The sequence below is a fragment of the Telopea speciosissima genome, chromosome 1 (assembly GCF_018873765.1).
Source record: "Telopea speciosissima isolate NSW1024214 ecotype Mountain lineage chromosome 1, Tspe_v1, whole genome shotgun sequence".
NCBI lineage: Eukaryota > Viridiplantae > Streptophyta > Magnoliopsida > Proteales > Proteaceae > Telopea > Telopea speciosissima.
Window position 1 is genome coordinate 29,309,983 of NC_057916.1, and position 15,091 is coordinate 29,325,073.

General features: G+C 40.5%; 1 protein-coding gene across 9 annotated transcripts in view; it reads left to right on the plus strand.

Moving 5' to 3' along the window:
• The window catches only part of LOC122639854 (exportin-4), a 104,767-nt gene that overhangs the window by 35,715 nt on the left and 53,961 nt on the right, over positions 1-15,091 (plus strand). For 8 of the 9 annotated variants that reach the window (XR_006329590.1, XR_006329589.1, XM_043832910.1 and 5 more), the window contains one exon: positions 3,467-3,542. Coding sequence is in view for 6 of the 9 variants with exons in the window: in XM_043832910.1 (XP_043688845.1) it covers positions 3,467-3,542 (76 nt within the window). In the remaining 3 variants the exon portion in view is untranslated. Of the gene's footprint in view, positions 1-3,466; positions 3,543-15,091 lie in introns of those variants that run through there. The other variant, XR_006329592.1, reaches the window with a different exon arrangement.

Below are 15,091 nucleotides of genomic sequence, written 5' to 3' on the forward strand. Positions count from 1 at the left end.
TCCAATAGAGGATACATGAGGGGGAACAGGGAACTGGCGGTGAAGGAGAAAGGATTGGTGGGGAGGCAATGGTTGAGGGTTCTCCATACAGTGAAGCTATGGCGGGGATTCGGGGAATGTGACCTTTAAACCACACAAGGTTGTGCCAAGGGACGGTGGGGGGTGAAGTCTAACAAAGTCCCTAGCAGATTGGGAGCTGAAAAGACCATTAGGGGAGGGAAGCCAGGAGACCTTGTTAGATGAAGAGGATTTGGGGGGGGGGGGGAGAGGCCCAGAGCTGGGAGAGACACGTTGGGAGGGGGAGAGAGGGGACCCAGAGCCATGGGAGATGAGGTAACGAATTTAATCACCACATGATTGGGCTAATTGCCTTGATTGCAAAAACTTGTGTAGCCATTTTACCGTTGCTTTCTTTTGTGTAGCTATATTAAGTATAATTGTACAATAAATTAAGGGTCTAGTTACCCCCCAAAAAAATCTAGTTGAAAAATGTCAGTTTTGTCCTCACTCCTCGAAAAGAAGAAAGTCTCCATTTCTATCGTCAGTTTGTACCCAAAATGAAACTTTTGGCATTTAGGTAAAATTTCAGTTTTAAACTATTATTGAAGTGTTTGGTAAAAATATATGTACATATATGTTCTCATGTGTTTAATATTTGATTTTAACCTTACAAATCTAATAGTAGGTGCACCTGCCTCACTTGTGGCATATGCCATAGCATTTCAGCCAATAACAACTATGGGCTGAAAATTTGCTAATTTGGCTGGAATGTCCATAATCTTTGAAATGCGCTGAAATCGGTTGAATCTTGAAATGGAACCATTGAATGAGTTGATTTATGTCAGTCCATACTGCCATACCAGGATTTCAGAAACTGTAATGGAATCTGTGACTAAGCTGGGCTGACAGAAACAGAAGTTTTTTCACATTCAAATAAAGTTAGAAGTGGTTGCGGGTGACCAGGCTGATTTCATAGCTGCTAACTTCATCTAATTACACTGCAGTCCAGAGGAAGGTGTTATTTTCTCTTCTAGACTGCACTGCTAACTCATATACTCACTAATGATTGTCTAACAACAGAAATTATGATACTCACAATTTGCGTGCTGTACTTGAGAGCTGGTGAATTAGTTGACTTTATTTTTATCCTCTATTAAAGGGGATGGTATCTCACCCCTTCAATAAATGTTTTCATTTATCAAACCAAAAAAGGAAAAATGTAGGGTAAAGCAAGTAGGAAAAGTGGATCTATTGGCAAGGATCTATTGGCAAAGCATCGAAGTAAAAAACGATCCGTGATGGTTGGAGTTTGATCTGAAGGTTGAAGGGAGTTCTAGATAGTGTAGGTTGTTTTTTTTCCCTTTCAAGGACAGTATTATTAGGGTCCAAGAATCCAGTGAGGTCTGATACAGGATGTGATTGAGGAGCAATTCTCACCAGAGTAGCACTGGTTTTAAAATATGCAGTGCCTTTTCTCTTTGTTGTTGGGAACTTGGGAGTGTTATCATTAGATGGGCATTAAGATTGAACGTAGAACTTGTTTGACCATCTGTTGGCCAGGACTCTGGGTTGACTTACATGTGTGTGCATGCATGCATTACACTTCTGTTGCTATACATAATATGTACCACCAAAAGGGGTTGATGCTGTGTTTGACTATGCTAACAATGGTATGGAATATTTGGGCCAGGTTGGGGGGGGTGTTAGATTTTACGGTAGAAAAGGTTGTAAAATTACCCACTTGAGACAAGAAACTACCATTACGGAGAACCAATTTGGTCTTATGGAAGGAAGATCCACGACAGAAGCTATTTACTTAATTAAGAGACTTATGGAAAGACAGAGAGATTGCAAGAAGGATGTCCGTTTGGTCTTTATTGACCTAGAACAAGTTTATGACAAAGTCCCTAGAGAGTTAATCTGGCAAGTACTAGAGAAGAGAAGTGTTTCAAGTAAATATGTGGACATAATTAAAGATATGTATGATGGAGCGGTGACGAGTGTTAGAACTGTAGGGGGACAAAGTAGTGAATTCCCAATTACAATTGGGTTACATCAAGGATCAGTTTTAAGCCCTTATTTGTTTGGGCTTATCATGGATGATTTAACCAGAGACATTCAAGATGAGGTTCTTTGGTATATGTTTTTTGTTGATGATTGTGTTTTGATAGATGAGACAAAAGTAGAGATTAACACCAAATTAGAGTTATGGAGATCAACCTTGGAATCAAAAGGTTTTAAGATTAGTAGAACGAAGACGAAGTATATGGTGTGTAACTTTGGTTACACGAGGACGGATAATGAGGTGGTGAAACTTGATGAGAGGGAAATTCCGCAGAGTGATTTTTTTAGATATCTTGGCTCAATTATAAATGAAGAAGGTGATATGGAGGATGATGTTTCACAGAGAATTAAAATAGGATGGATGAAGTGGAGAGGTGCGTCCGGAGTATTGTATGATTGGCGTATTCCTTTAAAATGTAAAAGGAAATTTTATAGGACAGTCATACGACCGGCTATGGTGTATGGTGCGGAATGTTGGGCAGTTAAGAAGCATCATATAGATAAAATCAGTGTAGTGGAGATGAGGATGTTGAGATGGATGAGTGGAAAAACTAGGAAGGATAAAGTAAGGAATGATCATATTAGAGCTGGTTTGGGAGTAGCCTTGATACGTGATAAGTTACGAGGAAGTCGTTCGAGGTGGCATGACCATGTTCAATGGAGGCCTTTGGATACTCTAATACGGAGGAGTGATTTGATTCAGATTGAAGGAACTAAAAGAGCCAAGGGCAGACCTAAAATGACCTTAGGAGAATTGGTGAGGAAATACATGCATAGCTTAGAGCTTGTTTCAATTATTACCTCAAATAGAGCTGATTGGAGGGCAAGGATCCATGTAGCCGACCCCATTTAGTTGGGATAAGGCTGAGTTGTTGTTGTTCTAAAAAGGTTGTAAAATTCTTGGAGGAAATCATTAAAAATGTTCTATTCTAATTCAACTAAATGTTTTTGCATAATTTTTTATTGGTGTTTGATGGCTTTGGCCTCTGGAATGGTCCAAAATTTCTAGGAGGTTATGAAATTACACCTTATCTGTGATTCTCTGTTATGTTTTTATTTTCTTTGGGGGGTGGTTAGGAGCAAAGTGGCATGTTGGGCAGGGAAAGTTACCTGGTTATGCCCATAGGGAAATCTTATGCGCAAAAGAAACAGGCCCAAGTCGCAGCACCAAAAGATAGCACATGAGCTGGATAGCATTTTTGGTGGCCTTTTTTTGGTTTTTTTCACCTATGTGATGTGGAATATCTGATGTAATGCCTATGGGTGTCCTCATTTATAGTATAAGCAAATGGAAAAACATGTTACGTGGCCAGCATATTGCGAAAATGTGTGATTATCTTTTTTTTTTCCTTCCAATACTTTGCTTCTCATTGTCACTGATTGTATTTGTTGATTGATGCAGCTCCATCCTAAAGTTTGCCGAACAGAGTTTGGATCCAGAAACCAGAACAGCATTTTTCAGTCCTCGACTTATGGAGGTAATAATGTATCAAAATTTATCTATTTCTTCACTCGTCACAAACAGTGAACATAATGGGAGTGGAATTCACTTCTGTGCAGCCAAAGCAGCATCAGAATTTTGGTTTCTGGCTTAACAGATTGGGGATAAAATCTAATTGTTGCTCCTTAGGAAATCTGGTCCTTCCTGAACTAGGTGGTGAATAGAGGTGCAGTAGGGTTATTTTGAGAGTGTACTCTCGTTCTATGGGCAAGGCCGCAAGGGTGATTGGAGATACATGTGAGTTTGAATATAGCTTTGAAAAGGGGTTGTGACAACATCATGGTGGAAGGAGCTGGAGCTAACATTAATCGGTGGATGAAGAAGAGAACTGATTTTTCTTGAAGATTATCTGTCTTGATTTTTCTTGAAGATTATCTGTCTTCTTAGACATGTTATTCACTTTGCTTTTGAAGCGAACATCTTTTTCAACTGGCTGCAAGTGAATGCAATAAGATTGCCAATGATCTGGCTAAGCAAGGTGTGGTCCTTCCTAGATTATGTTGTAGGATAGCTTACCCCTTTAAGTGTTGTAGGTTGTAGTTGTATCTTCAAGCTCCTTTCATCGTTCTCCTTTGTTTTGGGTCCCTTTCCTTGGTTAGGGTTGCTGGTCTCAAACTCTCAAATCTTCTTGGTGTATCTTCAGTATTCTTTCATCTCTCATTCTCTCTAATAGAGTTATAAAAAAAATGGTGATTTAGAATTACGGTTTTGCAATATTGGGGTAAAGACAAACAATTGATAACCAAGAGTGAGAGATTAGGGTTATGAAATAACATAACAAAGCAAGATCTTAAATTTTGATTCAATCTTTTATTCAGCCCCCTTGGCATTGAAATATCTCGTGTTACTTCCATATGTATAGAAATATTGTAAACACGATTGCACTATTGAAAACCGTGCTATAATACTATAATGTGACACTCGTCACATTGCTGTGATGGGCCACAGCAGCTCCATAGCACCTTTGATGATTTAGTGGTCATATCAGCATCATAATGCTATCATGACTTTGTAGACTCTTTGATGCAGGTTCATCATAGATATTGGCTTATTTCTTTAGAAATAGGCCTAGGGTTGGGTTATATACATGTTGGGCCTTTGTTCCCAAGGGTTTTCTATGTATTAGGCCACTTTAATGAGCCTAAACTAGGGGTACATAGGTTGCATACGGGATTAGCCCAATACTTATTTTATTTTTATGTTTTCTAATTGAACCGGTTCAAATTGGTTGCATCCAATTGGTTAATTTAAGTGATCATGTGACTTGGTTAAGTGGTCATGTGATGTAAGTTGGGCTGGATTAGGACTCTATAAATCCAGTCATGTTTTGAGTCTATTTCTTTCAGTATTTTAGTTTCCTAGTCAATTTAAATTACCTAATAAGTTAGGGATAGGATTAGGCCATTCCTTTTTAATGTCTAAGGCTATTTTTGAGTCTTCTATATAAGTTTGTAAGGGAAGCCAGCATTGTAGACGAATTTGATTAATGAAAAGTTTTTTGTTTGCTGCCATAGCTGCTGCCCTGCTCTGTTGAGTGTTGCTCTGTTGAGTGTGCATCCTTGTGGTTCTATCAAGGTGGAAAGGGACTGGTGGAATCCGGTTGACTCCTTACGCCGTGACGGCTGGGAGGATCTTCTTCAAATTCGAAGGTGGCTTTATCCTTCACAACTATCGAAGCTTGCTGCTAGTGGAATCTTCAGTAAGTTTGACGCCAAAATTCTTCTTCTAATCCTCTAATCCTTTTCCCCAATTGATTCCCTTTATTTTTGGTTTGAATCCCATAAACCCTAATTCCATTAAGGCCCAAAACCTGCAACTCAATTCTGTCCAGAATTGCAGAATTTCAAAACTCATCCAAATCCTAACTTTTTTATACCATAATAGCCCTCTAGACCTGCCCATTAATACCCTATAAACCCCTTTCCCAATATCCAACCCTAACCCTAGGAATTGACCTAAATCCTAGTGCTGTCCATTCGAACCAACAGCCCCTTTTGTTATTTGATCCTGTTGTTTGGCTCCTAGTAGGTCTCCTACCTATCTAGGACTACATTACTCTTGTATTAAGTGACCCCGTTCATTAAAAAAACCATGCAACTGCTGTAGCCTGTAAGTTGTGCCCTCATCATGACTTAATCCAGCTGATTCCATCTGTCAGTAGTTGCCACTGTTGACAAAGCCACATGAGAGATGGAATACATTTGCTTGGATAGTTGGATGGTAAGAGGTGAAAGGCTAAGGGTTGTATCAAGATGGCACCACTGCATTGATTGAAGAGGGGCAGGGGGAGGGTGGGGCTATTTGGATGGCCAAACATCTGAAATAGCTTTGCCCATAGCCCACCAAGGTTAAATGTGTGTTAGTGGCTTTTGTAAATGGATTTCCATCTGCCCGCCTTTCCTTAATCCGCTACTATGTTAGTGTTGTCAGAAATTTCAGTTTGTCCATGTAATTATAGCCTGTCTAAATGAGAGAAAAGATTGTATGGTTGAATGCCTGCAGATGAAAAAGATGCAGGTCTTTTTTTTTTGAATGAGATGGTGTCCACAAATCTGCAAAAAAAAGTCTTACAAGGATTTGACTGTGCCCCTATGGACATATTTACCCTTATACCCATATTGCACCTAATATTACAACACTCCCCCTCAAGTTGGTGCATAGATGTCACACATGCCCAACTTGCACAAAATAGGATGAAACAACTTACTACTTAACCCCTTTGTCAAAACATCTGCTAACTGATCTCCAGATTTTACAAAAAGGATACAAATTAGCCATTGATCCAACTTTTCTTTGATGAAATGACGATCAATCTCTACATGCTTGGTACGATAATTCTGGATTGGATTGTAAGCAATACTAATCGCAGACTTGTTGTCACTATAAAACATCATAGGAAGAGAAACAGGAAGGTCTAGGTCTTTCAAGAGACCTTGAAGCCACATCAACTCATAGTTTCCATGGGCCATGGCATGGAATTCAGCTTCAGCACTGGATCTAGCAACAACTGCCTGCTTCTTACTCCTCCAAGTAACTTGGTTGCCTCCCACAAAAGTACCATAACCTGTGGTAGATCGCCGATCATCTAGAGAGCTGGTCCAATCAGCATCAGTAAAGTCCTCAACTCGTAAATGGTCATGAGAAGAGAGGATGATTCCCTTTTGTAGTGCAGACTTCAAGTAGCGCAAGATCTGGAACTCAACTTCTAAGTGTGAGGAGTAATGATCATGCATATACTGGCTTACTAGACGAACAACAAAGGCAATGTTAGGATGAGTGTGGGATAGGTAAACCAGCTTTCCAACCAATCGTTGATATTGTCCTTATCCTTATCCACTGGATCACTAGTCTTACTAGTGAGATGAACATTCGCTTCAAGAGGAGTTTCTGAAGGCCTACAACCCAACATTCCTATCTCAGATAGAAGGTCAAGGGTATACTTTCGTTGAGATAAAAAGATACCCTTGGTAGAGCGGGGCAACCTCAATACCAAGAGAGTAACACAACTTACCTAAGTCCTTGATCTCAAACTCTTGACCAAGGTAAGTCTTCAGGCGAAAATTTTCTTGTGTTACTCCCAGTAACAACAATGTCATCAACGTACACAATGAGGATAGCAATCTTGGAATCAATCCGTGACTAACATTGCTTTGAGTTTAACCTACAGAAACCATTGCTTTGTGAAATCTCCCAAACTAGGCACGAGGAGACTGCTTTAATCCATACAGGGCCCTCTTGAGCTTGCAAACCTTTTCCTTGGTTTTCTGACATAAGAAACCAAGAGGAATTTCCATGTACACTTCTTCCAGTTCACCATGAAGAAATGCATTCTTGACGTCAATTTGTTGCAATCCCATCCTCGATTTACAACACAAAAAAGAATCACACAGATGGTATTCATTTTTGCAACTAGTGCGAACGTCTCCTGGTAATCCAGACCATAAGTCTGGGTAAATCCTCTTGCAACCAGCGTGGCCTTGTACCGGTCCATTGCCCCATCCATATTTTGCTTTACAGTGAAAACCCATTTTCAACTCACTATCCTTTTCTATGGTGGAAGAGAGTCCAGATCCCAAGTACCATTCTTTTTCAGGGTGTGCATTTCCTCAATCATGGTTGCCTTCCATTGTGCTTCTGTGATAGTTTCTTGCCAATTTCGAGGAATAGAAATGGATGACACGGAAGATACAAAGGTTTGATATGAAGGAGAAAGGGAGTTGTATGAAACTACCTTAGCAACAGGGTGTTGAGTACAAGATCTCATTCCCTTTCGAATAGTAATGGGTAAGTCAAGAGATGGATCAGAAATAAGAGAATCAGAGTAAGTATTACTTGACTCAGAGTTATAACCTGGATCAAGAGATGACGACTGGCTAGGTGGTGGTGCAAGTGTTACAAGTGCCGCTGGGGTGATGTCTATTTGCTGCTAACAATGACGGTGGGCGTAAACTTTCATGGGCAGCTGAACATGAACATGAGAAGACTCCTCCTGGACCGAAGGAACTAGAGAAGTAGAAGTAGAGTCTAAGCTAAGAATAAGAACGGCTGGAGGCACATCTTCACCAAACAAGTAAGTATCCTCCCATGAAGAGGTGCTAGAGAGTAGTAGGCAGCAGACTCATGGAACACAACATCCACGAGAAGGGGGGGTGATAATACTTGTAGTCCTTTTGGGTAGGAGAGTATCCAATGTGTTGAACACAGTGCGTATGGTAGTGAGTGTGTTGGTTGTCATCGTTGTCAACACAGTGCATGTATATTGTTGTTGTCAACACAATGCGTATTGGTGCATCACAGTGTTATTGGGAGTATATAATGGCAGTGTAGGGAAGTTACAGAGGTCAAAACAGTATAGGGCTATAGGCAACATTCTGGATGAGTTGGTAGACATATGGCAGTGTAGGCAGTGATTGGACAATGTCCCAGCATCCCCAGTAGTTCTTATAGTGTTCACAATGGCAGTGATAGTCTTACAAGGGTTTGGCAGTGTACACATAGGTCCCACAGTGATTGGGAATCATCAACGGGCATTTCTGTCATTTACATGCATGGACAGCATTTACTGGGGCATTTCTATAATTTTGCAAAGTACTGATGGTGTCACACCCCACCCAAATTAACCCGGGTTATGTAACTGAATGTCCACTGACATTCCCAAAACCATCAGGTTCTCAGTTCTATGGCCTACCTCACAGTTAATAATCAAAGTAATCATTAAGAGAATCATACTATTAATATAAACATCACGGTATTGAATTCTACATGATAGTAGATTAATTACATAACCCAAATTGTTCTTTAAACTTTACATCCATTATATCTACATAATATTCCAAGATAAATATTTACACAAAAGAGATTGTTTCAAAAAGGTAACCTAAAACATATTCAACATCAACTACATCAAACCATCCAGTGCGCGCCCTTGTTCGACATCGAACTGAGATGAAGGATCCACTTCCATCATCACCACGCTACCTGTCATGCCTAAAAGAGAGATATATCGAGGAATGAGCTCCACTGAGCCCAATAAGTGGAATCATACAAACAAACACATATAGTCCATGATTTATGCATGATTCGATATTAACATCATCAACAATGCCTAACAAGCATAATGCCTAAGTCTCATGATAAGTCATATACTACAGCAACTTCTGTTACAATGGAAGCCTGTCAGACATGTGTATGTCCTACCCGGCAAACCCCCTATGTCAAGCCTAGCTCTCCCTCAGTTATGAGCAACTCTGTCTGCCATCTGAGTTCAAGAATAGTACACCAGTACGTCGGTATTACTATCGGTTACCAAACACCTTTCCCCCTGTTGGTAAGGGGTGTAGTATAGGGTACGCTCTAGCCGCATGCATTCTAATCATGATGTAATGTGGATGATTGAAGGTATGATCGATGCCCATACAAAGCCATACCAACCCTCATATAATGATCAACATAAATGATTTTCTATGCATAACCATGCCATGCTCATCTCTAAATCACAATCACATTTGAAGCTTCTCATTATCAAACCAAAGATCATTATGCCAATGTAAATATATGAATTATATCACACATGATGCATGTTTCAACATATGCTTCATACATAATATAAAATAAATAAACACTCCATAAAAAAATCACTTCTCACTCACCTTCAAATACGTGAGAGTACCTGCAAACAATTCCCGAAGTCAACCCTGGTGAGGCCTCGCTGTAGTGTTAATCTTTAAGACAAAAATAGTGTTTATTAGCTTAAGAGACTAAATGGTCAAACCCTAAGAAGCCCAAACCCTAATCAGCAAAACAGAGTTCAGCAGGGAGGGACCAGATGGACATGCACACAGGGACCGGACGACCGCATGGGGCAGCTTCTGCATCCGATAGGTGCTGCAAAGTTCGAATTTGAGTCTAAACTCAATTGGTTTTGCCCACACACCAAACCAAAGAGGGAAAACCGAGGGGCAAGGTTCCTAACATGGTACTAAGCATTTGTGAACTCACCTAAGCCTCAATTAGGAAGAATAAGGCTCACATAAGTTTACATTTGCTCAAATTAAAGATTAGAACATAATTAGCCTAACCAAGAATGGGATTAAGGTCAAGATTGCTGAACATAGTTCAGATTATTCTAATTAAATTTAATATAACATAAACATGGCTGGACCTTCCTGATTAAGTTTAACTTGGCTCATAAAAGAGGGATTAAGCCAATATAAGGTGTTAGAGCTTAATACAAGGCATGAAAGTGATCATGCAAGGGTTAAGGCTGAAACAACAACATGCAAGATGATCCATCGATTAAAATGCATAAGTTTAGATCTAAGGCAACATAAACATGACTAAGGTGGCCTTGCATGCAAGATCAAGAGTGAGTAAAGGCTGAAATCAAACGTGCAATTAAGGTAAACTCCAAAGGGAAGGAAGAAAACAAAAGGCAACAACCTCACATTGTGGAGGAGTGCACGAAGAATCACCGGGCAGCAACAACTTGGGAGGAGTTCCTTCCAAAATCCTCCACCTCTTCTTCTCCATAGCAGAATTTCTAAGTTTACAAAGTGAGAAATGAAGTTGAAAGCCAAGTTTTCTATTTACAAGATTAGGCAACTGAGGCCTGTTTGGTTTGGTCCACCTAGAATTAGTTTGAATTAAAAGGCCATCTAGCCTAGGTAGGACCCATTGCCGAGTATCGGGAAAGGTGTTCCGTAATGTAAATGGGAGCCTGACCGAATTGGTGTGCGGGTAGCTAAACGCAGTGGGGTCATGTGGGACCCTCATTATAAAAATAATTATTTAGACTTGGATTTTGGGCATGGGTGTAACAGATGGCCTAGACAAGTGATAGTGAGCATCTATGAGTGTTTTGGTGATTATGTTAGCCACAGAGGTCAGTGGGGTGTTGATACACCTCACAGGGGTATTTGGGACATTTGGTAGTAATGTGACATGTTGGCAATGTTACGGGAGCGTACAGGCTTATGTGTTAGCATGGGACATTTCACTTTAGTGTTTTACAATGTTTGGCATTTTTCGGCAGCCTTGGGTGAAGGCCAAGTGTTATGGAAGTGCCAGTTTCATAGGATCATGCACTGGCTGCGGCTTCGTTGACATTTTTGGAGGGTTTACTGGCTGATCTGGGTTTTAAACTGTGGATGAGTATTGAGTTAGTCGAGTCTTCTTCAAAATACAATTGGAATTGTGCAATTCCGAGTTTGGACGATGAAGTTATAGCAATTCCTGTTTGGTCACCTGAAAATGAAGGGCATTTTAGACAATCCGAATTGTTTTTGGCTTCTCTAAGAAAAATAGTAAGGAGTTTGCTGATGTGGCCAATTCATCATCACGAACAAGTGGCCGCAAACAACGCTCAAATCAGAGCGAAAACAAGGAAGTTATATACTAGATACCCTTTCGGGTGATCTGGTTGGTTGGGAGGATAGAAACAGTGGTACACTATCAAGCATCTAAGCACCGAGTCAAAGTCGAGCGGCTGAGATCATTCCATGTCGACAGATGCCTTTCTGGTGGTTAAGATGAGCACGCAAATAAGGCGTGTGATACACTGCGCTATAGATTCCAATGCATACTCATTGGTTGGTTGTATGTACGAAGAATGAGTATGCCCGCACTTCACTATATCGCGCTCCGATTTGGTGTGTCGCCCGCCCGCACACAAAGTCAATCTCAGATTTCTTTTCGTGGCTCTACATTAGTTGCGCGTACCAAGCTTGGTACTGCGTCCCACATGGAAGTGATGCCCGTGGAGTGTTTGTTGTGTGTTCCGATGACACACCATACAGACCAATAAGATGCCATTTTACAGGACAAGACTTAATCTGAGCATTTAAGAATATTAGAATGAAATATTCTGATCCAAGGGATTGAAGGAATCAAAACTTCAGATGAAGATTTAATGGTCGATATTTATCCAAACATGATCGGACCAATGGGAGATCAAAATGTGTCAAATCACCTTTTCAGAGGTGGTACTCGGATGTTCCGTTCATGCACGTATCTCAAGATATACACTCCCAAAGATTCCAGGTTGCGACTTCGTAGGGGTGGTACAACTTATTACCATGTTCCATGATACACTGTAGCCCGCATGATTTTGTGTAGCTCGACGTACCATTACGCCATGGAATATTCCTTTGGGAAAATTTTCATTTGCTAACTTCAAAGTGCGATAACTTTCTCTACACACCTCTATTTGAGGCGATTCAAATTGGGTTTTTCTCGTTTTTCCGAGCTCTACACTGTGGGAGGAACCAAACACACAGGAGAGTTGCATAGGTGGACAGAAAATTGAGTTGAAGCTGTTAGAAGGTGTATGCTTTGAAGGTTCATCTTCTACTCCTTTGCACTCATTCTTGGCTTCCATTAGAGGCCTCTGAAACTGCTGGAAAGTAAAGGCCGCAAGCACCAGTGGTCGTAGCCAAGAAAAAGGAAAGAGGAAAGGAAAGAAAAAGAGAAGGAAGAAAGAAGGAAAAAGAAGAAAGAAAAGGAAAGAAAAGAGGATGGGAGAAAGAAATAGAAAGAAGAAGGAAGAGAAAAAGAAAGAAAAGAAAATGTTGTGTGCACACTCAAGGTGTTTGTGAAAACACCAAGGAAGGAAAATAAAGAGAAGGTATGTGTGATGCATTAACGGCCTCCACCTACCTTATTGGTTTGTTTGAAGACACCTAGAAGGTCCATTAATGGTGGTTGAGCTCCATTGAGTATTTTGGTGAGGCATTGATTGTATTTTGGTGAAGAAATACAAGAGGAAAAAGGAAAGGATGGAAGAAGAAAAGAACGGGGAAGAAAAGAATAGGAAAGAGAAGAAAAGAAAGAAAAGGTGAAGAAGAAGAGGACATCTTCAGGAAAGCTCCATAACCGTTCAAGAGCTTCCCAGGATACTAGATTTAGCGACTGTACATGTTATGAACATTTCTTTACTTATTAGCATGTTTCATTTGTTCTGTGTATTCACTTTGTATATTAGATAATTTTAATTACTACCATTGACCTATGCTAGATGTGGTTTGATTGTAGGGCATTGTTATAAGCGCAATTAACTTTGTTGAGCTTTCCAGTTGCATTTGGACACAGCGAGGGTAACCAGTGGGTGCTGGAACCATTTGGGTGTACCACCCTTACCTCTATGCATTAGGGGTTGAAGCAGGCTAGGTGTCATGTGTCATTGCATTGATAGAAACACTATTGGGGTAGAGTGCCCTTACTTTTGAATATCGGGAGTTGAAGCAGGTGTAGGACTTGGATTGTTGATTGTAGTTGAAGATCAGTATTGAGTATATACTGAGGTCAGATGACCATTACTCTGTGCACGTAGGCAACTTGCCGAAGCACGTATATCCTTGTGTTGTGGATGCCTATTATTATTTATGCATGTTGGATAGTCGAGTGCTCTATTGTAGGATGGGTGTACACACCTGGTAGAGCCTTTGACAGTCAAGCCGAGGTCTGTACATGACTGTATGATTTATGTGCTATCAGTGAGGGCCTCCAATAGTGATTGAGATTGTGTGTTTGAGTGAGGGACTTCCAGAAGTTGACATAGCAGCTCTTGGTAGCATTGTGATCATCAACTCTTGGCAGCAGGGGTTGTAACTGTGGTTGTGTATAAGGGTGTCAAAAGCAAACCAAAACCGTTTAACGGAACCCCGAACCGGCTAAATCGAAACAGTGAAACCGTTTAATAAATGGTTCGTTTATGGTTAAAAAATGAGGCCGTTTAATTAAACGGTTTGAGCCGAATCGTTTAACCGAATAAATTGTCTAACACTCTTATATGTACATAAATGTGCCAAAACCGAACAAAAACTGTTTACCGAACTGAACCATTTTAAAATCGAAACCATGAAACCGTTTAATAAATGGTTCGGTTATGATTTCAAAATTGAGACCGTTTAGTCAAACGGTTTGAACTGAAACCGAACCGTTTAACACCTTTAGTTGTGTGTTTGTGCATTTGAGGGGACAGTTTAGTGGTTGTGTTGAGTGCTGGGGACATCAAAATTGAGAGGTGAATCTGTTGAGGTAAAAAGTTTTTGAGTACACTGATTCACCCCCCTCTTAGGGTCTACCTGGGAACAACACAATGAATACACACTTAAATCCCTTGTGATCTAACTTGCCGTGAGCATGGTGATTCCAGACAAAACAGGCACATCCGAAGACTTTAGGTGGGAGAAGAAAGGTGGAAGAACCCTGGAGAACCGCAATAGGAGCCTTGAAGTCAAGGGCACAAGTTGACATCCGGTTGATGAGATAAGCAGTGGTGAGAACAACTTCACTCCAGTACTGAGGAGGAACATTCATTTCAAACATAAGAGCACAGACCACCTCCAACAGATTCTTATTTTTGCGTTCAGCCACACCATTTTGAGCCAGTGTATCAACGTAACTAGTTTGATGGATAATCCCCCGAGTGGCAAGACAAGACTGAAAAGAACCCTTAAGATATTCTCTGCCATTATCACTTTGAAGAATTTTTCATGGTAAGAGTTAAATTAGGCATGGACCATGATGTGTACTCTTTTGATGCATCAGCCATAAAGGAAATCTAGGTAACTTGTGTATGACCATCAATAAGAGTCACAAACCAATGACAGCCAGTAATGGAAGAACAATGGGCAAGGCCCCATACATTAAAGTGAATTAACATAAAAGGAGAAGAACTTCTTTTATTCAAACTGGAATATGTTGTACGAGTTTGCGTAGCCAAAACACATGCATCACAAAAAAATCCTTGGGATTACAGTGCTGAAATAAACTTGGAAAAGCTTTAGCCAAAGTGCCAACAGGGGGATGGCCTAAACGCCTATGCAAAAGAAGCAACTTAGAAGATACTGAAGGAGAGCTGGTTTTATGAGCTTGATCCACTGAAGAAGTGTCATCGTCGACCAAATAAAGACCACCATGCACCCTACCACAGCCAATCGTTTTCTCCGTCACTAGATCTTGAAAGACATAGTGAGAAGGGGGAAAAGTCACTTTACAATTCAGATCACTGACGACTGATAGCAAGAA